We start from the raw sequence: 22,714 nt of genomic DNA, 5'->3' as shown, positions 1-22,714 counted from the left end.
ATATAGGGATTCAACGACACACTTTGACAAATAATTAACACATGGTTTGAGTTAATAAAAAATGATTGGTTTGATTATGTAAACAATGATATTTTATTTTTTGTTTTCTTTCTTAAACTTCACATATAAATTACTCATATTCTTCATTTCAAAATCACATCAAAACACAAAATGTGGAACCTTGACCCGTTACAATAAAATTGTGGGGACCCGGACGCTAATCATCTTCTTAATCATCGTTGGGATTTAATTATCAGTTCTGATAAACAGGGTCTAAAATTTTTTTTTTAAAATGCGGAACATAGTGAAATCAAACTCATATACATATCAGTATAAAATACAATACGAGTCTTGTACTGCATGCATTCAAAATAAACTAAGGTTTAACAACTAATGTCAAGTGTTCAACCCTATCTCTAATCCAAGTCCGGAGCCTCCACTCTAATCACGATCTCTCCTCATCTCCTGGACCCTGATCCTGTCCCACCTGTTGTCAAGTACACATACAGACAAGACAACAGCCGGATAATTCCGGTGAGAATATAATCCCAGTATAAATCAATGAAACATGCAATCATATAAACAATATAAAGCATGTAATCAGGTAACATGAATATGTATCAAAATCTGAAACATAATTAATAGCAATCCGTCGACATAATTCTACACTTCAGACTAGACTCAATCCTAGTCTAGAGATCCCGGTTTCCAGATGTGGTGTTCCTATATCGAATTCCGTAATAGAAGGAACCGTATTCCTATTACTCGATATAACCAATATCCTGGTATTCCTATATCGAATTCCGTAATAGACGAATTCCCATTTCCTATTACTCGATATAACCAAACATCCGGTGTCCTGACCTATCCGTCATGGACTGCAGTTCTATCTTTAATAACCTATCTTGAGACATCGTGCAATGTGCCGTGGCGATACCACCACTATCCGGCACTTCTGTCACAAGATAAATCGTCTACTACCTGTCATCTAAAATCAAGAGAACAAGTATATCATCAATTCAATGCAAATATCAATGCAATAAAGTAAAGTATGTGATTTAGGGAAACCCAAGTCCAAACCGACTCAAGTCCATCTCCCAATACCACATTGACTTATACCTTTGTCTTCTCCGTCTGACGAAGACGATGATCTGTCCATATCAAATCTGAAATGACAATAACAAATACACTGTATCAATGTGTAACTCAATTCAAAATCTGTTCTGATCATACTCAACTCAGTATATAATCTGATCAATATCTGAGCAAGATACAATTTGATTCATAACAACAATATCCCGATATAATCGAAATCATAACTGAATCTGATCAATCTGAATCAACTGATGTTTCGACGGCACAATAACACAGTCTTGTCACCCCGTCAATCTCAACATCACAGATATCATTTCTAAATGCGTTATCAATACCATATCATCATTCTTCTAATTCTAGTATGTCAATATCTATTGAATTCACTCAGGATCTGTTGAAATTCATAAAACAGACATACAGTATAATTTCTTCGATCTGACTTCACATATATACTGAATAGTCTATTCAGAACATATCAGAATAATCAACTCTCTATTCTTGAATCAAGAACAATACAATTCCAGTGTTTAATCTCAGATAATATCTTCTGAAATTCATAACAATTGTATAAACAGTCTGTTCTTAAATCTGACTTCGATTATACAATACCTACTGTAGCAGAAACACCATATCTGAATCATATTCAATTCTGACAATATGATATTTCTAAAATATCTCAAAACGTAACGAAACTTACGTCCTTGTGTAGCTCGTGTCGAGAGGAACACGATACTGCTTTCGGATTCGAATTCTGATACACGGATTCTTCGAAATCACAAATCTAAAAGGCGTAAGGATTTTTCTCTCAACAGCTCGGCCCTTTCTGAAGTTTCTGAGGAATTAAGTGTCATTCGCTTATATATATACTGCATGCATAAAGGAAAACGTGGCACGCCTCTTCGTGCAGCACGTCGCACCGCGGGTGCGGTCATACATGCACCGCGGGTGCGCTCATGCCATGTCTATCACTACATTTCTCGGCAGCTCAGACCGCGGGTGCGCTTCCTACAAGACCGTGGGTGCGGTGTCATTAGCGCAGGTGCGCTCCGTCTAATACCGCGGGTGCGGTGTGGCTACGGGATCACCTTCGAAATTTCTTCACATGCACCGCGGGTGCGGTTGTGCTGGCACCGCGGGTGTGGTCTTACAAACTTCTAAATTTCTAATTTTTGATCTTTGCAACACCTTATAATCTTGTCTTTTCTTCCCTCAATGCATGTCATGCATTCTCATATCTTCCGAGTCTCACGTTAACGAAGATTAATAATCTTGGTTTATCAATTCGATAATTCTCGGGCATTACATTTCTCCCCCTCTTAGATCTGAGTTCGTCCTCGAACTCATAAGTAATCAATTCAGATATATCAGGAGAAGTGTATACGAGCGTTTAACTTGAAACTCAATCCCTGATTCCAATCTAGAATAAGAATTCACTAAGTATATCATCATAATACTTTTCCAATTCTTTCTGACAGAATCAATCTTATCTTATTGGCTATACAACATCCGTATATGCCAATCCACAGCTTATAACATATCAGTACTATAAGTTGTTATCAATTCTGTTTATCCTAATCAAGGACATATGAAATCTTCAGTTTCAAATATCAATCGTCATCATCCGACGTTGGTTTCTTCAATCTGTTCATTCTGAACTTATCTTAATAGCTATCGTCATGCAGTAAGTCATACAGTGACAATAAATCATCTCAATTAGTGCTAACATCCAGCACTAAAGTTCTACCAATGTCTTCTAATATCTGGATAGTAAACTCTGACTATCTATCAGTCAGTGAATCATCTGCGACATAATTTATGGGGTAATCTGCCATAAGTGCAAAATAAATCAAAAATCACAATCTGATATAATCTACTTCAACATTCTGTTTAATCTGACCTTTTCTTGACATCGATCTTGTCATTTGGTCATGTTTGTACATCATCTTGTACAAACTAATAGATATAGATTGAACAATCTGTCAATCATAATCATATTATATCACAATCTGGAAAATATTGGGATAATCTCATTACGAAATTCATCGAAATATACTCCTCATGTCGAATCAGAAATATACTAAGTCTGTAATAACTCTTCTGATTTCTCTCTTTCTGTCTTCTCTGTTAGCGATTCAGACATATCAGTACAATTTCTGCCAACATTTCTGTACAAATTCTGTTATAACTGATTTAATCTATCTATATCATACCTGTCTGTTCGAATCTCATACATTCTCAGTCAGCAAAATGAACACTGAATCCACTACAATGCATTTCTGACACGGTCTGTAATTTCAGATTCAAACTATTCGGTATAAACAAATCAGTTAATAATAAAATTTAAAGAAAAATACCTACCTGGTATTCGGCTCTGATTATAAATATCAATTCTGTTATACAATTCTGAAACACTCTGACACATTCTGATCTCATTTCTGAACTGCTGTAATTCTTTAAATTAACTCTGATACAATTGAACTGTATATAATCTCAACGGTTCACAACAATCTGTATCATATACGGATTCAAAACAACAGTAATATCCAATCAGATACGAAATAGCAGTAACCTATACAGATCTAGTGAGTTCAAGGAACTCATAAACGGTAATCTCTGGCAATAAGATTGCTTCTGTTTAATCAAACATGTCTTCATGTCATTCTGATCAACTGTTATATCTCATCTGCAAATAAAATATGATCCCCCAAAACAATATAAAATATCTCAAATACTGATTTAGAACAATAACAATACCCAGCAGATATAAAGCAACAGTCGAATAAAATAATCTGCCCAATCAGAAAAATTACATTTCTGAAATTTCTGATATTTCTGAACATTCTGGTCTTTCTGACATCAGTCTCGTTCTCAGTTACTGATCTCTGTCTCAACTGTATCAAAATCTATCTGTATACTAACTTCAGATATCGCATATTCTGAATACAATCTGTTTCAAGCGGAATTCTTATCTGAATAATTTCTGTATACAATACTCACAATTCTCAGAATATTCAACAAAATCTTTAAATATTCAGTATAATTTCCAACTACTCGAGTCAATCAACCAGACACTGCAAATATATCCATATATCATAGATATAACGAGTATAAATCTTCAGAATATCTCTAAACATACTGAGACATGCCAAAGAGAAACATTACTCCAATGTAACTCATGTTCTGTATTCTGCTGTTAATCTTTCAAATCGTTCAATTCGTTCTGTATCATTCTTGATATTCAATATCATTCTGTACTGAATCTACCATACTATCAATATCTGATCTTAATTCAATTCTGCAATCTATCTTTCTGATATAAAGCAATCTGAAATCTTATCTGGCAATATCAGCCAACTCGTACAATACTGGCAGATCTGCCAATATTAGGCTCGATTTCAGTATATCTACTGAATACATAAGGATACCATCTGTTCCTTTCTGTATCAATCGAGTCATAAACAACACAGATATCAAAGGAATTCGAATCTAGAATCCTTACTGTGAATCTCTACTCATCAGCCCTATCTTGTCTGACTCTTACCATTTCTGGAAAAATTCTACAATATGTCTGTACTTATTCAGCATATGCTTATCAATAATGCGTTCAAATCAGGAACACAAGTACATCATAAGCTATTTCTATTTCATTCTCATCTTACTGTAGTATACAATATATACAGAAATCTCTGATATCAACACTTCCTCAACAAGCAAGGACATCAATACTACAGTACATACAAACCCAACAGATACATCATATCTCCATGCAACTCAGTCAAAGATATTCTTAACAAATGCATTAGTATATATCAATACATATGCAATAGAATCATAAAGACTAGTACCGGTTGTGAATTCTGAATCTGTGGTTTCAAGTGAACTCTGTTCCCTACGATCTTCGGGAACGCTTCTGGGGACAAACTTTAGCAAAGTGTCCCGGCTGTCCACAAATATTGCATCTACCAGTTACTCCCTGGCATTGTTCAGTGGAATGTCTTCCTCCGCAACTTCTGCAATACACTCCAGTATAACTAGGACCAGAAACACTAGAGCTAGATGAATCGGTTCCTAGCTTCTTGAATGGCTTCTTTCGAGCTTTCAGCACATCTTGCTTCCCACTCGTACTGCCGTGATCATATCGAAGAGGGGATTGCTGTGTCTGAAGTGGCTTCACACACAACCTTGTCAATTGTCTAATCAGACTCGTCTCAGCTCTCTTCGCTCTACTCAGGATGTCAGCAAAATGGTAAGGTCGCTGCAAATTCATAAATGCAACTACCTCTGAGTTCAACCCTCTGATGAACTGATTTACTATAGCTTCATCATTTCCAGCTAAATGAGGAGCAAAATGCAGTAGAGTAGAGAATTTAGCAATATATTGGTCAATATTCAGCGGCCCTTGGCTCAAATTCTCAAACTCTAATTTCTTGTCCTCTCGGTACGAAGCTGAGAAAAATCTTCGATAGAATTCAGTTTTGAATATTTCCCACGACATCACTGTACCTCTCTGTGCCCACATTCTTCTACTGGTATTCCACCAACTCCTGGCGGCTTCTCGTAACTGATAAGGCACCATTTGAACCCTCTGTTCATCTGTACAGTCGAGTAAATCGAACAAGATTTCTATATCATCAAACCAGTTCTGACAATCTTCAGATGTCTCGGTACCATTCAGAACCGGTGGCTGTAATAACTCAAATTCCTTCATCTTTTCTTCTAACTGAGTTTCTGATACATCTCTCTGTTCAGACGAAGTACTGCCCTTTTCTGAAATTCTTCGAGGCGGTATATCTGAATATCAAACAGATTAGTACACCATCTATACAATCTGTCTCAGCCCTCCTCTGATCATATACCTCTGATTCAGACTCGGTTCTGATCCAGGCTTAGTAATTACATGCTGCAAACAACTCAGATAACAAGCAACATGTAATAGGGAAAGCAATAAATCATGCTAGCACACACAATGTAGTCAACATTGAAATAAATCTCATGCTAGCAATCACATGCAAGGACAAAAAATTCAATCTACCCCGGTCATTCTCTGCTGTCTCAGTCTGAAGAATCTATCAACTCTGATTATCTCAATCTAAAGGATCTATTGTTCTGATAATCTAAGTCTAAAGGAACTATCAGCTCTGATACCACCTGTTGTGGGGACCCGGACGCTAATCATCTTCTTAATCATCGTTGGGATTTAATTATCAGTTCTGATAAACAGGGTCTAAAAATTTTTTTTTAAAAATGCGGAACATAGTGAAATCAAACTCATATACATATCAGTATAAAATACAATACGAGTCTTGTACTGCATGCATTCAAAATAAACTAAGGTTTAACAACTAATGTAAAGTGTTCAACCCTATCTCTAATCCAAGTCCGGAGCCTCCACTCTAATCACGATCTCTCCTCATCTCCTGGACCCTGATCCTGTCCCACCTGTTGTCAAGTACACATACAGACAAGACAACAGCCGGATAATTCCGGTGAGAATATAATCCCAGTATAAATCAATGAAACATGCAATCATATAAACAATATAAAGCATGTAATCAGGTAACATGAATATGTATCAAAATCTGAAACATAATTAATAGCAATCCGTCGACATAATTCTACACTTCAGACTAGACTCAATCCTAGTCTAGAGATCCCGGTTTCCAGATGTGGTGTTCCTATATCGAATTCCGTAATAGAAGGAACCGTATTCCTATTACTCGATATAACCAATATCCTGGTATTCCTATATCGAATTCCGTAATAGACGAATTCCCATTTCCTATTACTCGATATAACCAAACATCCGGTGTCCTGACCTATCCGTCATGGACTGCAGTTCTATCTTTAATAACCTATCTTGAGACATCGTGCAATGTGCCGTGGCGATACCACCACTATCCGGCACTTCTGTCACAAGATAAATCGTCTACTACCTGTCATCTAAAATCAAGAGAACAAGTATATCATCAATTCAATGCAAATATCAATGCAATAAAGTAAAGTATGTGTTAGGGAAACCCAAGTCCAAACCGACTCAAGTCCATCTCCCAATACCACATTGACTTATACCTTTGTCTTCTCCGTCTGACGAAGACGATGATCTGTCCATATCAAATCTGAAATGACAATAACAAATACACTGTATCAATGTGTAACTCAATTCAAAATCTGTTCTGATCATACTCAACTCAGTATATAATCTGATCAATATCTGAGCAAGATACAATTTGATTCATAACAACAATATCCCGATATAATCGAAATCATAACTGAATCTGATCAATCTGAATCAACTGATGTTTCGACGGCACAATAACACAGTCTTGTCACCCCGTCAATCTCAACATCACAGATATCATTTCTAAATGCGTTATCAATACCATATCATCATTCTTCTAATTCTAGTATGTCAATATCTATTGAATTCACTCAGGATCTGTTGAAATTCATAAAACAGACATACAGTATAATTTCTTCGATCTGACTTCACATATATACTGAATAGTCTATTCAGAACATATCAGAATAATCAACTCTCTATTCTTGAATCAAGAACAATACAATTCCAGTGTTTAATCTCAGATAATACCTTCTGAAATTCATAACAATTGTATAAACAGTCTGTTCTTAAATCTGACTTCGATTATACAATACCTACTGTAGCAGAAACACCATATCTGAATCATATTCAATTCTGACAATATGATATTTCTAAAATATCTCAAAACGTAACGAAACTTACGTCTTTGTGTAGCTCGTGTCGAGAGGAACACGATACTGCTTTCGGATTCGAATTCTGATACACGGATTCTTCGAAATCACAAATCTAAAAGGCGTAAGGATTTTTCTCTCAACAGTTCGGCCCTTTCTGAAGTTTCTGAGGAATTACGTGTCATTCGCTTATATATATACTGCATGCATAAAGGAAAACGTGGCACGTCTATTCGTGCAGCACGTCGCACCGCGGGTGCGGTCATACATGCACCGCGGGTGCGCTCATGCCATGTCTATCACTACATTTCTCGGCAGCTCAGACCGCGGGTGCGCTTCCTACAAGACCGCGGGTGCGGTCTTACAAACTTCTAAATTTCTAATTTTTGATCTTTGCAACACCTTATAATCTTGTCTTTTCTTCCCTCAATGCATGTCATGCATTCTCATATCTTCCGAGTCTCACGTTAACGAAGATTAATAATCTTGGTTTATCAATTCGATAATTCTCGGGCATTACAAAAATACAGCGGAATTTAGAATTTTCAATTGAAGGATGGAAGGATTACAATTTCATAACATAAATTCATTTACAAAATTTTTTTAACCAAAATAAATACATGATCATTCAAATGACATAACAAAAATACAAAATATCATTCATATGATCATGTCCAAAAATGTCATCCTTCCAACTTCGTATGCATATGACTTCGGGCCACAATCACTGTCCTGGTCCGTCGCTCTTAGCTGCATCACATGAAATAACTGAAATGAGTATAAAACTCAGCAAGTGGAACTCTTACATAGCAATGAACATAGCATAATCTGTAAAACATGACTTTAAAACATTGAATAACATCAATCTATGAATCATAAATAACATAGCAATAACAATAACAATGAGATGATATTTCTCTTTTCTCTGGTATGGATTGATATCAATAGTAACTCTGTCTGTGGTGCTCGTATCCCATCGATATAAATCGACAACTCTGAGGGATATAAGCCTATGGTCGTTGATCAACTAATTGCATGCAATCTCTGACTATATATCTATCAATCCATAAAACATTTAAACTCTTTCTCTTTGGCATTTAAACAACACTTTGCAATCACTTGCTCTTTTGTATTCCCTTTTCAATACAATTGAGACATACAATGCCTCCAATAGATATACAAGTGAATCAATACATAATTATGAAGCCAATGAAGGGAATAACACATTAAAACCTTTGAAATACAATACATATACATCATGTGAGCACAAGGGATGAAATTCCACTTACAAACCACAAGAACATCTCAATCTAAGCTCTTGATACACCACCTACAACAATAATCCATAAATAACACCATCATCAACTCAATAATCAAGAACCCATGCCAATTAATCCATAAATCCAACATAAACATCAAACCCAAATCATCTCTTCTCCAAAACCAAGAAATAATACAACCAAAAGCTTACCTTAACTTCTTAGAGCAACCAAGAACCTCGATCTCAACTCGAAAATCCAACTAGAAGCTTGAATCAAAGATAGGAGGAAGCAAAAGAAATGAGGGAAAACCCTTGTCTACCAAGAGAGAATTCGAAATGGAGAAGAAGGAAAAGGGAAAAAGTGAAGTCAACTCATCCAAAAAGCACTTTAAATCTCGACCATACCTCTACTGTTCATCACCGCGGGTGCGCTACTCTTTGTACCGCGGGTGCGGTAAGCTCACGGCACACCACCAATAATTCTGAAATCGATGACCGCGGGTGCGGTCCTGCAATTACCGCGGGTGCGGTACTAACATCACCGCGGGTGCGGTGAAGCTACGGGAAAAACACCAAAATCCAACAATTACGACCGCGGGTGCGGTCCTTACACTGAGTGCTGGTGCGGTGCTGCCACGGCAGAAACAAAATCTCAAGCAACTAAAATCTAACCAAAACTCTGAAACGAAATAACCAACACCAACTAACAACATCAAAACCACCAAGCAACTATAACCAGTCATACTATAACCCATAAACACAACTCTTAACATCACTACTAAACTCAAACTTAATCAATAAATCCATAACATACGAAAACTTAAACCGTACCGTACACCGGGCTCGGCTATTACACAAAATCCTATCATCTATAATAATAAGTGTAGAAGTGAGATAAAAGATTTAATGTGAGATTTCCTAAGGAGTGTATATCTTTGGAAAAATATGATTAGTGAAGAGAAATTGACTATTAAAGTCAGACTGTTCTGACTGAAATATTTTGTTTTTCCAGTTCTCTTGTTTACTTTGCTATTAATAAAAATTGATATCCCTGAGAGATTTAGAGTGTATGCAGCTCAATCTTAAGATGAACCATTATAAATATTGATGTTCTATCTTATTCATTGTTGATATTACTTATTGTTTTTCTCGTTCTCTTGTTTACTTTGCTATTAATAAAAATTGATATCCCTGAGAGATTTAGAGTGTATGCAGCTCAATCTTGAGATGAACCATTATAAATATTGATGTTCTATCTTATTCATTGTTGATATTACTTATAATGTTCTGCTACAATGTTACCTCATTTATTTATCTGATACATTAATCAGTAGCAGTCCGGCTCCGTCTCTCGTTAATTATGTCTCACAATAACCACAATTGGGCTTTAATGGAAGAATAATCAAGAAATGAGGTGCTCAAATCCAGCTACCAAACGAACTCCTTAGCAAAACCAAATCTCCAACGTGAAAACCCACCACAGAAACAAACAGGTTCCACCATAAGGCAAGTTTGGATGATGAAGATTTTGCCTAAAAAAAAAAGATCAGTATACACAGGATCGGGTGGTGGAGCCTCTGGATGCAAAGAATGTTGTGGAATCGTTTGGAAATGAATCGTTAGTGAAAATTGTTGCTCTTCGACAATCCACTTTACAATAATTTTGTGTGACGTTGCAATTCATGATAATTGAATATGTAATCTTGATTCGATATCAAAGATAAATACATGTATTTATCGCTTTAATAGGAAGTAGAAACGATACAATTCAAATATTTAAATCAAATTGAAATTTAAACACCATGTCTTGATTGTTATATGCTTACATTGTATTGCATAAAATCGTTGGATTATGTTGACTTCAGTTGATGTCCACTTGTCTAAGTTTTTCGTTATGCATGGGTGTGTAAAAACGCAGAATATGAAATGCCAAATTCGGCGCGATATAGAATCATTGAATCATGTTGACTTCAGTTGATGTCCACTTGTCCAAGTTTTTCATTGTGCGCAGGGTGTAAAAACGCAGAATTTGAAATGCCAAATTCGGCGCAAATTATTTCTATTCGAGTTTGATCTCGATTCGAAATCAAAAAATTTTAAATTTGTTTTTAGTTCGAGTGCGGCTCTAAAGATTCGAACAAGTTCGCGAATTATTGTTCGAAAAATTCTAAATTTATTTATTTAATACATAATTATATTGTATTAATAAAATATTAATAATTTCAACTCGCAAACCTGCTCGATTCTCCCCTAGTCGTGAACTACACCACGGTGCTGGGTCTCGTTACGTTGTGCCTTTCTCATGTTTAGTAATTACTATAGATTATTTGCTTTGAATTTTCAACGTTGAAATTAGGTCTATAAATTCAACGAAATCATTGAAAGGAGTTCCGGAGAATCGACAATGGAAGCAGCAGCATCGTCGGCACTCGTTTTCCCGAGGTTAATTCACTGCTCTTCGATTTTTTATTCGTTCTTTAACATATTTGCACTGCCACATTGTTTAGGGTACTTCAGACGTCTACCACATTCATACTCTAATCCCCATTTTCTACGAAATTAAATGCGGACATAGTGAAATTGGGAGAGTCCAGATTAGGACTCTTCGTGGTTTTGTGAAATTGCGTCTAGATGCATTGAAAAGAGAGAAATTACGATCGGGATTATGTTTGGCCACTGCAAATGGTGGCTTCAGGAAGGCGCTGAATGGAGTTGCTGAAGGTGACGGAGTGATAATTGTTGATCATGGCTCGCGTCGGGACGAATCCAATCTTATGCTAAGTAAGCTTCTTCTTTATTTTTCTTCGTGATTTAGTACCGTCGGTTGTGAATGTGAGTTTAGCAATTTAGATTCTGATCCTTTGTTCATGGAACGGTTTAAAAATTGGCGAACAACTAGTGAAAACTAATTATGTCACCATGAAGTCAGGAATCATGCTGATTTGTGTCATATTGGGATATGAAGACGAAGCACAAGGGGTCGAGCGTGGTTTGGAAGTAACAATTTAGAGACTTTGTGACAAAGGCAATTTTTCATGATTATTTCTTAAGACTTTTTGATTTAGAGGTTGGTGTTGTTTCAACTGTATGTTTAGCTCAAGTAAAATGGCTTTTTATCTTTCATATTTTAGTTCATCACAACTTCTGGAGACATAATAGGGAAATTGCACTTCACTCGATTTGTATCCCTATTTTTTTACTAACTGGTTATTGGAAGTAACTAATTGGTTATTGGTTATTGGAAGTAGCTTGTCTTAGTAATTTAATTTAACTCTATTCCATTTTTACAGGCGAGTTTGTGGATGGATATGTTCAGAGAGAGAACCAAATATCCTATTGTGGAGCCTGCTCACATGGTATAAATTTCACTATACTTAATTAAGCGAAAGATTGTAAACTGCAAAAGAATTTTCCATATATGAATAAATGATGGCAGTAAAACTTTGTGTTTCAGTTCCTAATAATTTATTATTTTACAAATTAGGAACTTGCTGAGCCATCTATCAAAGATGCCTTTGATTTATGCATTCAACAAGGAGCGAAACGTGTTATAGTGAGTCCATTTTTCTTGTCTCCTGGAAGACATTGGAACAAGGTAACTATATACTGGTTTTTGATACCATCATATGCATTGAAACCAAGTAGTTGAACCTGACTATGGGATTTGACAGGATATTCCATTTCTAACGGCGGAAGCTGCAAAGGAGCATCCGGGGGTATCATACATTGTTACTGCTCCACTCGGTCTCCACGAACTGCTCGTGGTAGGATTCTTGGTTTTTCTTGTTTGTGTTCAATGTATTCACCTTAATTAGATTGTATTTGTATCTAGTACTTCGTCAGAGTGTAAATTTTCCTCTCGAAGCTGGCAATAAGTATGTGCCACAGTGCATAAAAACCTTGCACAAAATGGATTTTTTTGCCATGTTCAGCTCCACATCTGAATCCTTTCGCTTGCATTTTCCCTCAAACCTCCCGACGACAGGTTATATTATCAGTATAATGGCCTTATGAGACCTCTGTATTACAGGATGTCGTAAATGACAGAATAAACCATTGCTTGAGCCATGTTGCTGGCGTCGCGGATGAGTGCCGGGTTTGTGCAGGAACAGGAAAGTGCCGGTTGTATAATTAGTATAGCCAGTGGCTTAGAAAGTCGAGAAGGCGAAATATCACTGGGCTAGTGGTGCATTTAAATTCGTGATGGCATAACTCAATCGTCCGTGAGCTCGAATGAAGGCAAAATTTTCAGCGGTACCACAGTGGTCCTTCTATATCGTGTAAAAACGTGCCAGACCAAATATATGTTACACATAATATAATGAGTTTTTGATAGGTTCCAGTCAAAGCCTAAGATTAAAGTACGAAGTAAACAATTTCTCTTCGGGTGAGAACAAACCACAATTGCTTGAGAAATTTCTCTGCTGTCATCTTTATTCAATCGAGGAGTTTGAATACAAAATATTTCTTAATCGCTCATCTAATTTTTATCACTAAGCATTTACTAATAAGTTAATTTAGTCTATCCAAACAAGAGAATTTTGAAATCAGTCGACACAAACACAACTCTAGGGTGACGAGGAAATCAGCTGGGTTGATTTTTTTGTCATTTTCAGACATGGGAGATGCATGCAAAATCGTGTAATTTTGCATTGCTACAATCTCAACGTGGAGTGAGTATAAGCTGCCTATCTTCAGCATGACAGGTCTTTTGAAAACAGGAAAAAGGCTCAAAGCCTACGTAAGCAAATGCATTTCTCAGCTGCAGCATTTGACAGAAGAGAGGTTAATCAATCATGGAAATGCCCTCCATGGTCACTTGATCAAAATGGGCCTCGCATCCCAGAAATACATTGCGGTAAAGTTGCTGATCATGTATTTAGACTGGAGAAAATCATTCGAAATAGACCGGATGTTGAAGGAGTTTAATGGGTTCAATTTAGTCGTTCATAACTGTTTGATCAACGGGAATCTCGAGTGGGGTGATATTAATGAAGCGTGCCGGTTGTTCGATGAAATGCCTGAGAGAAACGAGGTCTCCTGGACTGCCTTGATTTCGGGATTACTGAAGCATGGATATGTTGATGAAGCTATGTGGTATTTTGGGAGAAACCCTTTTCTGAATGTGTTTTCATGGACTGCAGCAATCAGTGGATTTGTTCAAAATAGGTTGAGTTTTCAAGCAATTGAGCTGTACAAGAAAATGCTTCGATCTGGGGTTTTGCCTAATGAAGTTACGTTTACTTCTGTTATTAGGACTTGTGGAGAGTTGGGCGATTTTGAATTAGGAAAATGTGTTCTAGGGACGACTGTTAAGATTGGTTTTGAGAATTATTTATCCGTTCGCAACTCTTTGATCACTTTTTATTTGAGGTTAGGTGAAGTTGACTTGGCAAGGAGAGCTTTTGACCGGATGGAGGAAAGGGACGTGATTTCATGGACCTCCATACTTGACATGTATGTTGAAATGGGCGATTTAAGTGGGGCTCGCCGAATTTTTTATGAGATTCCCGAGAAAAATGATATTTCTTGGAGCGCAATGATCGCAAGGTTCAGTCAGCATGGCGATGCAGAAGAGGCATTGAGTCTATTTAGACAGATGATACATCATTCGTTTAAACCAAATGTGTCGTGCTATTCTAGTGTGATTAATGCATTAGCAAGCCTGGAGGCTTTACAGGCGGGGAGGAATATCCATGCTCATGTGTTGAAAATGGGTATGGACGTGAATATATTTGTTGGCAGCGCACTTGTTGATTTATACAGTAAATGTGGAAATACAAAAGCCGGGCGCTTGATGTTCGACTCACTTTCCGAAAAAAACACCGTCTGTTGGAATTCGATGGTCTCTGGTTATAGTTTAAATGGCCAACTTGCCGAAGCAAAAATGCTCTTCGATCAGATACCTAACAAGAATAGCATCTCTTGGAACTCTTTGATAGCTGGTTACGTAGAAACTGAGAATTTCGTTGAAACATTTGAAGTGTTCAATGAGATGATTTTGTCCGGAGAACAGCCGAGCAAATCTACTTTTTCAAGTGTTTTGAAAGCTTGTGCAAGCTTAGCTTCGTTAGAGAAAGGCAGGTATGCCCATGGAAAAGCTGTAAAACTCGGGTTCCAGCAAGATGTTTATGTGGACACTGCTCTATTAGACATGTACGCTAAATCTGGAAGCATAGAGTGTTCTAAAAAGATCTTTGCTCGAATGAAAATGAAGAACGAGGTAGCCTGGACTGCTATGATACAAGGGCTTGCAGAAAATGGATTTGCAGAAGAATCACTCGCCCTGTTCCTGGAAATAGAAGAAACCTCATGTGTTGCTCCAAATGAATTAATGCTGTTGTCAGTCCTATTTGCTTGCTCTCACTGTGGTTTAATCGACAAAGGTCTTGACTATTTCTATTCTATGGAGAAGATTTACGGGATAAAACCAAACGAGAGACACTACACGAGCGTGGTGGACATGTTGGCTCGGTCAGGACGACTTTCTGAAGCAGAGGAGTTCATCGAAAATATGCATTGTGCCCCTGAAGGGAACGTTTTAGCTGCCCTTCTGAGTGGCTGTAGGATGTTTGGAGACGAGAACTTGGCAGATTTAACGGGTAAAAAGATGTCGACCATGGTGGAAACCAAGGCTGGAGGATATGTGTTGATGTCGAATATTTATGCTTCTAGTGGGAGATGGATGGATGTTTTGAGTACAAGAAGATTGATGGATGAGAAAGGAGTGAAGAAGAGTGGGGGTTGTAGTTGGATTGAGGTTAGGAATGGAGTGCATGTATTTTATTCACGCGATGACACACATCCTCAATCTGCTCAAATTCATGGGCTGTTACATTTACTCAATTTACAAACATGAACTTATCAAGCTTTTGTCATTTTCATTTACGTATAGTTGGAGAAAACGTGTTGTTTATACAAAAATTAACTATAAATTCATATATTTGAGGCGGTCGTAGTTTATTTACTGAGACGGTCTCACGGGTCGTATTTTGTGAGACATATCTCTTATTTGAGTCATCCATGAAAAAATTATTATTTTTTATGCTAAGAATATTACTTTTTATTGTGAATATCGATAAGATTGACACGTCTCACAGGTAAAGAGTCGTGAGACCGTCTCACAAGAAACTTACTCTCGTTTATTTGTGTTAAATTGAACAGAAATGTGATTGTTTATCTTGAATGGAAATTTGAGTAAGATGTAGATGAATATTTAATTAAATTTGTGATATATTTTGCCTTTAAAAAAATTGTAATATACTTTGCCTTTAGAGAAAAGATAAGAGATGATTTTCGAAATTTTAAAAAAGGTGCTGTGTTTAACCATTAAACCTAGTGAACTATTATATAAGTAATGCGATGGTAATATTATTTTTTATTTCACTAGATACTCAATTTTATGTTTAATTTAATAATAATTGAAAACTGATTAAATTTGAGAAAGGAGTAAAAAAAATATAAAAAAATTAGAGAAGAAAAAATAGGATAATTATTAATTTGAAATTTAACTTAGAAAAAGATGAATTAAATTTTTGAGAGAAGAAATTTTGTTTCACACTCCAAAACTGTTACTATGAGGTGTATTTAAGTTTGTAAACGAATCGAGCCGGTTTACAAATTTTTTGAGTCGAAATTGAACATATTCAAATTTCGAGTCGAACTCGAGCTAAAATTATTTTGTTCGATAGTTCATAAGTTGCTCGTGAGCCTTAATATTTTATTAGTATAACATAATTATATATCAAATATTCATACATTTCGAAATTTTTGGACGATTCGAGCTTTTGAATATTACTTCTCGAACATTACTATCCGAACAATAGTTAAAATAGCTCATGAATAGATTAGAAGATTTCGAGTCGAACCCTAACTCAAATTTTTTTCGAATCGAACTCGAGCAAAAAATTTAAAAAATCCGAGTTTCGAATTAAGCTCGAACTTGATTATACTTAATTTTAGTCGAATTCGAGCTTTACATTTTTTTTAATATCGATTCGGTTCGTTTAAACTATAATGTGTAAACTATTACATATTAATATAGATACTATATATTATATATTCATTTCTTGAATTTGTTTTAAATAATAGATAAGCTCTTTACATATTATAATCTATCTTAATAGGTTACTAAGATATTATTTTAAAAATAAATTGTTAGAATATTTATTTTGTTTTAAGATAATAGAGATGAAAAATATTCATACGTTCAAGGAGTGTGTGTCATTATTAAAACAAAACGATTCTTGATTTTTGGCTTTAAAAATTATTACAAGATTTTATTTTTATCATAAGACCAAGAAGATGTAATATTAATAAAATAATGAAAATATTACCAAAAGAATCGAACTCTTAATCACTAATCAATCGCTTACATTTTCCACTAATTTTGACAATCATTTGGAGCCCCAGTATGGTGGATTTTAGAATATTAATCATTCGACCTATTCGGAGATATTATCATCGACATAAATTTAGTTATACATGTTATACAATTACAAGTTTCGACCTATTCGGAGATATTATCATCGACATAAATTTAGTTATACATGTTATACAATTACAAGTTATCAAATATATTATTTCCACATTTTGATGCACCTTCTAAGAAATTATTTAAGCTTATAAACTTAACCAAAACCATCTTCAATATAGGATGAACAATCGGTATATATTGTGTAATAAATATTCGACTTTTAAATTATTTTTAATAAACTTTAGAATTATAGTAGAAAATTGGCAAAAATTTGTGTGAGACGGTTTTACGGGTCGTATTTGTGAGACGGATCTCTTATTTGAGTCAATCATGAAAAATATTACTTTTTATGCTAAGAGTATTACTTTTTATTGTGAATATGAGTAGGGTTGACCCGTTTCACAGATTATGCTCCGTGAGACGGTCTCACATGAGTCCCACACTAGAAAATTTATATATTTTTTCCTTATAATAATAAAAAAAAATTGCTGCCTTGACTTGAAAATTGTCTGTAATTAGTTTGGCATTCCGCTGTGGTTAAAAGAAGGGAAGTCTCCAGCAGCTTAAACCCCGCGAACTCCCTATAAAAGCCAAACGTCACCGCCGTCCGCCATGATATTGGCAACTGCAACTCTATCGTCTCCGCCATTTCTCGCTTGCAGAAACCGCCTAAGCTCGCTAATCTTTTCGAATCCGAGACTTTCCGCTGGAATGTCGTTCAAGGACCCCCGTGCTGTCTTCACTCGCCTCCCGAACGCCTCAGTTCGCTATTTTTCGGCCGCTGTCAGTAAAATCCAAGTTCAGAACCCTATCGTCGAAATGGACGGTAATTTTTCGATTATTGCAATCTATTCACCGATACTATTGGATATTATTGATGATTGATTGATGTATTTTTTCATTGTTTTGTTGTTTAGGCGATGAGATGACGCGAGTCATCTGGAAAACGATCAAAGATAAGGTATGAATTGCAGCACTGCTTTGTATTTGGTGTTTTGCATTTATTTTTGTGTTTCTCGTTTTTATGTTTAGTTCTGGCTATAACGAGTAGTTGTTTGATGTTGATTATCACAGTTGATATTTCCGTATCTGGAACTGGATATAAAGTATTTCGATTTAGGTATATTGAATCGCGATGCGACGGATGACAAAGTTACTGTGGAGAGTGCTGAAGCTGCTCTTAAGTGAGTCTGTTTATATTCTTAATTTTTAGTCGGGAGTTCAATTTTTTGGAGCATCTTATGTTTATCACATTTTCAGTTTGTATTAGTTAAGTCAATGAAATATGTGGAGATTAGGTTAAAATTGAGCTGTAATTTTATTTTTCTATATGTTGAGTGTGAGTTTTATTGTTTATCATAGTCGTACACTATTTTTTAATGATCTCAAGGACCGCAACATTGGAGGCGTCATATCTATGAATAGTACTGTAGTCATGAAGGAAGAAGCGACCAATCAAAGATTCCAGAGTGACTGGAAGCTTCATGTTATGAGATCCATTAGATAAACAGTTGCTTGTCGCACTTTTAAGGATTTTATATTGGATTATAGTACAGATGAATTTCGCTATGCGAACACAACTTGAGTGCTTTTATGTTTTGTCTTTAGGTACAACGTTGCCGTAAAATGTGCTACGATCACTCCAGGTTAGCTATTCTATTACATATTCTATGCATTAACCTACATGTTTTATGGCGATTTTAAAGTACAAAGGTTTGACGACTTTCAGATGAGACCAGAGTCGAGGAATTTGGACTGAAAGATATGTGGAGAAGTCCCAATGGAACAATCAGAAATGTATTAAATGGTCTGGATGTAAAACATACTGTTATGTTCTCCATTATCAAGGCATTATTATTTCTTGTCCTTACTGACTTAGAATGTTCCTGATGCCTTTATCTAGGAACCGTTTTCCGCGAGCCTATTTTGTGCAAAAACATTCCTAGAATTGTTCCTGGTAAGATATTTCTTCTTATTCCATGAGTAAAAGTGTAAGATTTTGAACTGTTGTGATACTGTTACCCATTTTGCAGGTTGGAATAAACCCATTTGTATTGGTAGACATGCCTTTGGTGATCAATATCGTGCTACTGACACAGTCATTAGAGGTCCTGGAAAGCTTAAAATGGTTTTTGGTGAGATGATAATGCAATATTTCTATCAAATACTGAATTTCAGAATGAGTGGTGACATTGAAACTCTTCTGTTTGGTTATTAGTGCCAGAAAATGGTGATGTACCGCTAGAGCTGGATGTACATGACTTCAAAGGTCCCGGAGTTGCCCTTTCTATGTTTAATGTTGACCAGGTACGTCTTTTTGTTGATTTCCTTGAAAAATGCTACCTTTTCATGAGGGCCGTATGCAAATTTTTTCCACCTTATAATGTCTTTGATTAACTTTCAGTCTATTCGAGCATTTGCTGAATCATCATTTGTAATGGCCTTGGGGAAAAAGTGGCCTCTCTACTTGAGTACAAAAAATACCATCCTTAAGAAGTATGATGGCAGGTATTTGAAGATCATAGCATACTGTTCAACTTTTTCACTTGTAAAGAGTCTGGATTTGCTTAACATTTTGACATATCAGGTTCAAGGATATATTTCAGGAGGTATATCAAGAAAAGTGGAAGGAAAAATTTGAAGAGCATTCTATATGGTTTCTTTCTCTCTCTTTTAGGGTAGTCACTGGCTTAACTTCATTGTTCTCTGTATTATTATTATTTAATTAACAAAGACTTTACTCTTTGATAGGTATGAACACCGATTGATTGATGACATGGTCGCTTATGCAATGAAGAGTGAAGGTGGATATGTTTGGGCTTGTAAAAATTATGATGGAGATGTCCAAAGTGATTTGCTTGCCCAAGGTGATTTTCATCTTGAAAAAGAATAAATTCTTATTATTTTGCCATGTTTCCAATGTGGTTTGAATCAAAGGTCACTGAAAAAAATAGGTCCCTCAATTCATATTATTTTGCCATGTTTCCAATGTGGTTTAAAGATGCATAGAATATCATAATATTGGAAGAATTACTGACGTCCATTTACTTTGCAGGATTTGGTTCATTAGGACTTATGACTTCTGTTTTGGTTAGTTCTGATTTGGCACAAGTTGTAGTACCTCATGAAATCTGTTTGGTTCATGGATTGGGTGATCTATCTTTCTGCCTTGCAGCTCTCTGGTGATGGTAAAACTTTAGAAGCAGAGGCTGCTCATGGGACTGTGACCCGGCATTTTAGGTTGCATCAAAAAGGTCAAGAAACCAGTACAAATAGCATCGCATCCATATTTGCCTGGACACGAGGATTAGAACATCGGTTAGTTTAGCTCTGGATATTAGTAGTTTATTGGGTGTGGGATCCCTGTTTTTGAGCTCATAAAACCTTGTCAATCTGCCATGGCTTAATTATTTTTCTATTCAGCCAGAGTCTTGACGCTTGCAGTTGGATGCAATTATTTGTTTCTGTTCTGCTTTACTTGTGATTAAACTCTGAAACCAGGTTTAAAACGTGAAAAACATTATAGGAAGCATGTGATAGAAAAAGCCTCATGTATTTTATAATTCAGTTACTGAACTAAATATGGTTTTGCATTTCTACATCTCTCCCAGTGCCAAGCTCGATGGCGATGAGAAGCTGTTGAATTTTGCTCACAAGTTAGAAGCAGCATGCGTTGAGACAGTGGAATCTGGAAAGATGACTAAAGATCTCGCCATTTTGACTCATGGGCCAAAGTAAGTGGCTGTTTTTCAATGTTAATAACATACTCATCTAATGATTGACAGAAAGTTGCTATAAACGAAATCTTGAAAGGTATTTTTTCTCTGTGTTAATAGTGTTTTCAGTAATGTTATATTACGGATTCCACTGTCAACTGTGGCACTCATGTTGTTGCGACAGAAAGTAAATGCAGTTGCATAATACTTTACTAATAATATACTACTTCTGTTGAGAAATAATATATCTTGTTACGGTGCCTCATGTTCTGATTTTTGTTCAGGGTGTCAAGAGACATGTACTTGAACACTGAAGAGTTCATTGATTCTGTCGCGCACAGTCTCAACTCAAAGCTTCATGATATGGTACCCGTTTAAAACATCGGTTTTAGTTATGAGCATGTATCCTATTTAGCGAGCCGATAGAGAGAGGTGGGGTTGGTGTTTATAATTCCTGCTTGGTTCTGAGAGAGGTGGATCTTACTCTTGTAGCTTTGACCTTCGGCTTCTTTAACCACGATGGTGTGTATCCGACGAACTTCAGTGAAATTCTACATTCACCTAGGTATAAAGGCTTTGATAGATCCAACTACTGTGTAGCCAATCAAGTGGGTGAGAACAAGATGAAGATTTTGTTGGATAAAAATTTGATGATTTGATGTGTGTGTGTGTGTGTGTGTGTATTTCCTACTAATGATCTTAACTGCATTTGAAAATTTTATTGACGTGTGAAGGGGAAAAGTAAATTGACTTGTAGCTTTGTTAATGCATTTTTCAAAAACAATTGTGTGCAATTGTGCCTTGGTCGTGTTATCTCAGCCACTCAGAGAATGGGAGAGGACCGCAGGCTAAATTCGAAACAGTCAAAACCAGGCGATGGCTGAATATTTACTATTGATTTCTTAATTCTTTTTTCGGAAATAAATATAAAATAAAAACTTATGTTTCATTGCTTTTATATTAAAAAAATATATTTGGGTTATGAATTATTATTATTTAACCAAGGGGTTAGAACCCATGACTGGGAGAGGTGATGCCACTTGATTGAGATTAGTCATTGGTGTTTCGATTTTAATTATATCTCATCCAAACTTGAGTTTCTAATTCTGCTGCTGATACGAGAATTATTAGACTCGATGAACGAAATCCTTCGGTGATAATTCATATGGATCGCAACTAATTTGTTTCAAAACAGCTTAAACTATACAATCCCTATAGATCTTTAAATTTATTGCCTAAAAGTGACGATGACAGTAAAGACAAATAATATAATAACTTTCTCAAAAATGAGATTGAAGACTCAAGGCATAACGCTAGAGTTGCGAACCCAGTCAAAACCAAACTCAAGAGGAGTCTTAACCAAGCTGGCTCCCAAACAGCTCGGCTCGGGTTGAAATCCTTGTTTTTTTTAAATGAACATTCTCATTAAAATTGGGTAAAAATTTGGAGTACAGA

The 22,714-nt window shown here is 36.0% G+C and overlaps 3 protein-coding genes across 4 annotated transcripts; all 3 read left to right on the top strand.

Annotated features, from left to right (window-relative positions):
• The first annotated feature begins 12,357 nt into the window (after positions 1 to 12,357).
• LOC140823527 (sirohydrochlorin ferrochelatase, chloroplastic-like) lies at positions 12,358 to 13,483 on the top strand. The gene is made up of 4 exons (XM_073184914.1): positions 12,358 to 12,423; positions 12,552 to 12,662; positions 12,739 to 12,831; positions 13,098 to 13,483. The coding sequence occupies exons 1-4, from the start codon at positions 12,370 to 12,372 to the stop codon at positions 13,200 to 13,202; spliced, it is 363 nt and encodes a 120-aa protein (XP_073041015.1). The 5' UTR covers positions 12,358 to 12,369; the 3' UTR covers positions 13,203 to 13,483.
• Positions 13,484 to 13,623: 140 nt separating this feature from the next.
• On the top strand, positions 13,624 to 15,998 carry LOC140823526 (pentatricopeptide repeat-containing protein At2g13600-like). The gene has a single exon (XM_073184913.1). The coding sequence runs from the start codon at positions 13,767 to 13,769 to the stop codon at positions 15,924 to 15,926; it is 2,160 nt and encodes a 719-aa protein (XP_073041014.1). The 5' UTR covers positions 13,624 to 13,766; the 3' UTR covers positions 15,927 to 15,998.
• A 2,045-nt stretch (positions 15,999 to 18,043) lies between these two features.
• Positions 18,044 to 21,980, top strand: LOC140823525 (isocitrate dehydrogenase [NADP]-like). Of its 2 annotated transcripts, XM_073184912.1 has the most exons (16): positions 18,044 to 18,369; positions 18,461 to 18,504; positions 18,618 to 18,727; positions 19,152 to 19,189; positions 19,273 to 19,350; positions 19,447 to 19,500; positions 19,577 to 19,678; positions 19,762 to 19,850; positions 19,948 to 20,051; positions 20,131 to 20,199; positions 20,295 to 20,410; positions 20,599 to 20,633; positions 20,719 to 20,861; positions 21,155 to 21,277; positions 21,544 to 21,625; positions 21,752 to 21,980. In XM_073184912.1, exons 1-16 carry the CDS (start codon positions 18,156 to 18,158, stop codon positions 21,755 to 21,757), a joined length of 1,407 nt encoding a protein of 468 aa, XP_073041013.1. In that variant the 5' UTR covers positions 18,044 to 18,155; the 3' UTR covers positions 21,758 to 21,980. The 2 variants fall into 2 exon arrangements, with proteins under 2 accessions (XP_073041013.1, XP_073041012.1); XM_073184911.1 differs by having other exon boundaries at positions 18,045 to 18,369; positions 21,544 to 21,980.
• The last annotated feature ends 734 nt before the right edge of the window (positions 21,981 to 22,714 follow it).

This window comes from Primulina eburnea, chromosome 2, assembly GCF_022965805.1.
Source record: "Primulina eburnea isolate SZY01 chromosome 2, ASM2296580v1, whole genome shotgun sequence".
Lineage (NCBI taxonomy): Eukaryota > Viridiplantae > Streptophyta > Magnoliopsida > Lamiales > Gesneriaceae > Primulina > Primulina eburnea.
This window is presented reverse-complemented; position numbering and strand designations above follow the sequence as displayed.

Coding starts and splice junctions, on each gene's coding strand:
- LOC140823526 (XM_073184913.1), top strand. CDS start 13,767: ATGACAGGTCTTTTGAAAACAGGAAAAAGGCTCAAAGCCTACGTAAGC.
- LOC140823527 (XM_073184914.1), top strand. CDS start 12,370: ATGGATATGTTCAGAGAGAGAACCAAATATCCTATTGTGGAGCCTGCT. Junction 12,424..12,551: donor TTGTGGAGCCTGCTCACATG/GTATAAATTTCA, acceptor TTTACAAATTAG/GAACTTGCTGAGCCATCTAT. Junction 12,663..12,738: donor CTGGAAGACATTGGAACAAG/GTAACTATATAC, acceptor GGGATTTGACAG/GATATTCCATTTCTAACGGC.
- LOC140823525 (XM_073184911.1), top strand. CDS start 18,156: ATGATATTGGCAACTGCAACTCTATCGTCTCCGCCATTTCTCGCTTGC. Junction 19,851..19,947: donor CTATGTTTAATGTTGACCAG/GTACGTCTTTTT, acceptor ATTAACTTTCAG/TCTATTCGAGCATTTGCTGA. Junction 20,052..20,130: donor CTTAAGAAGTATGATGGCAG/GTATTTGAAGAT, acceptor TTGACATATCAG/GTTCAAGGATATATTTCAGG.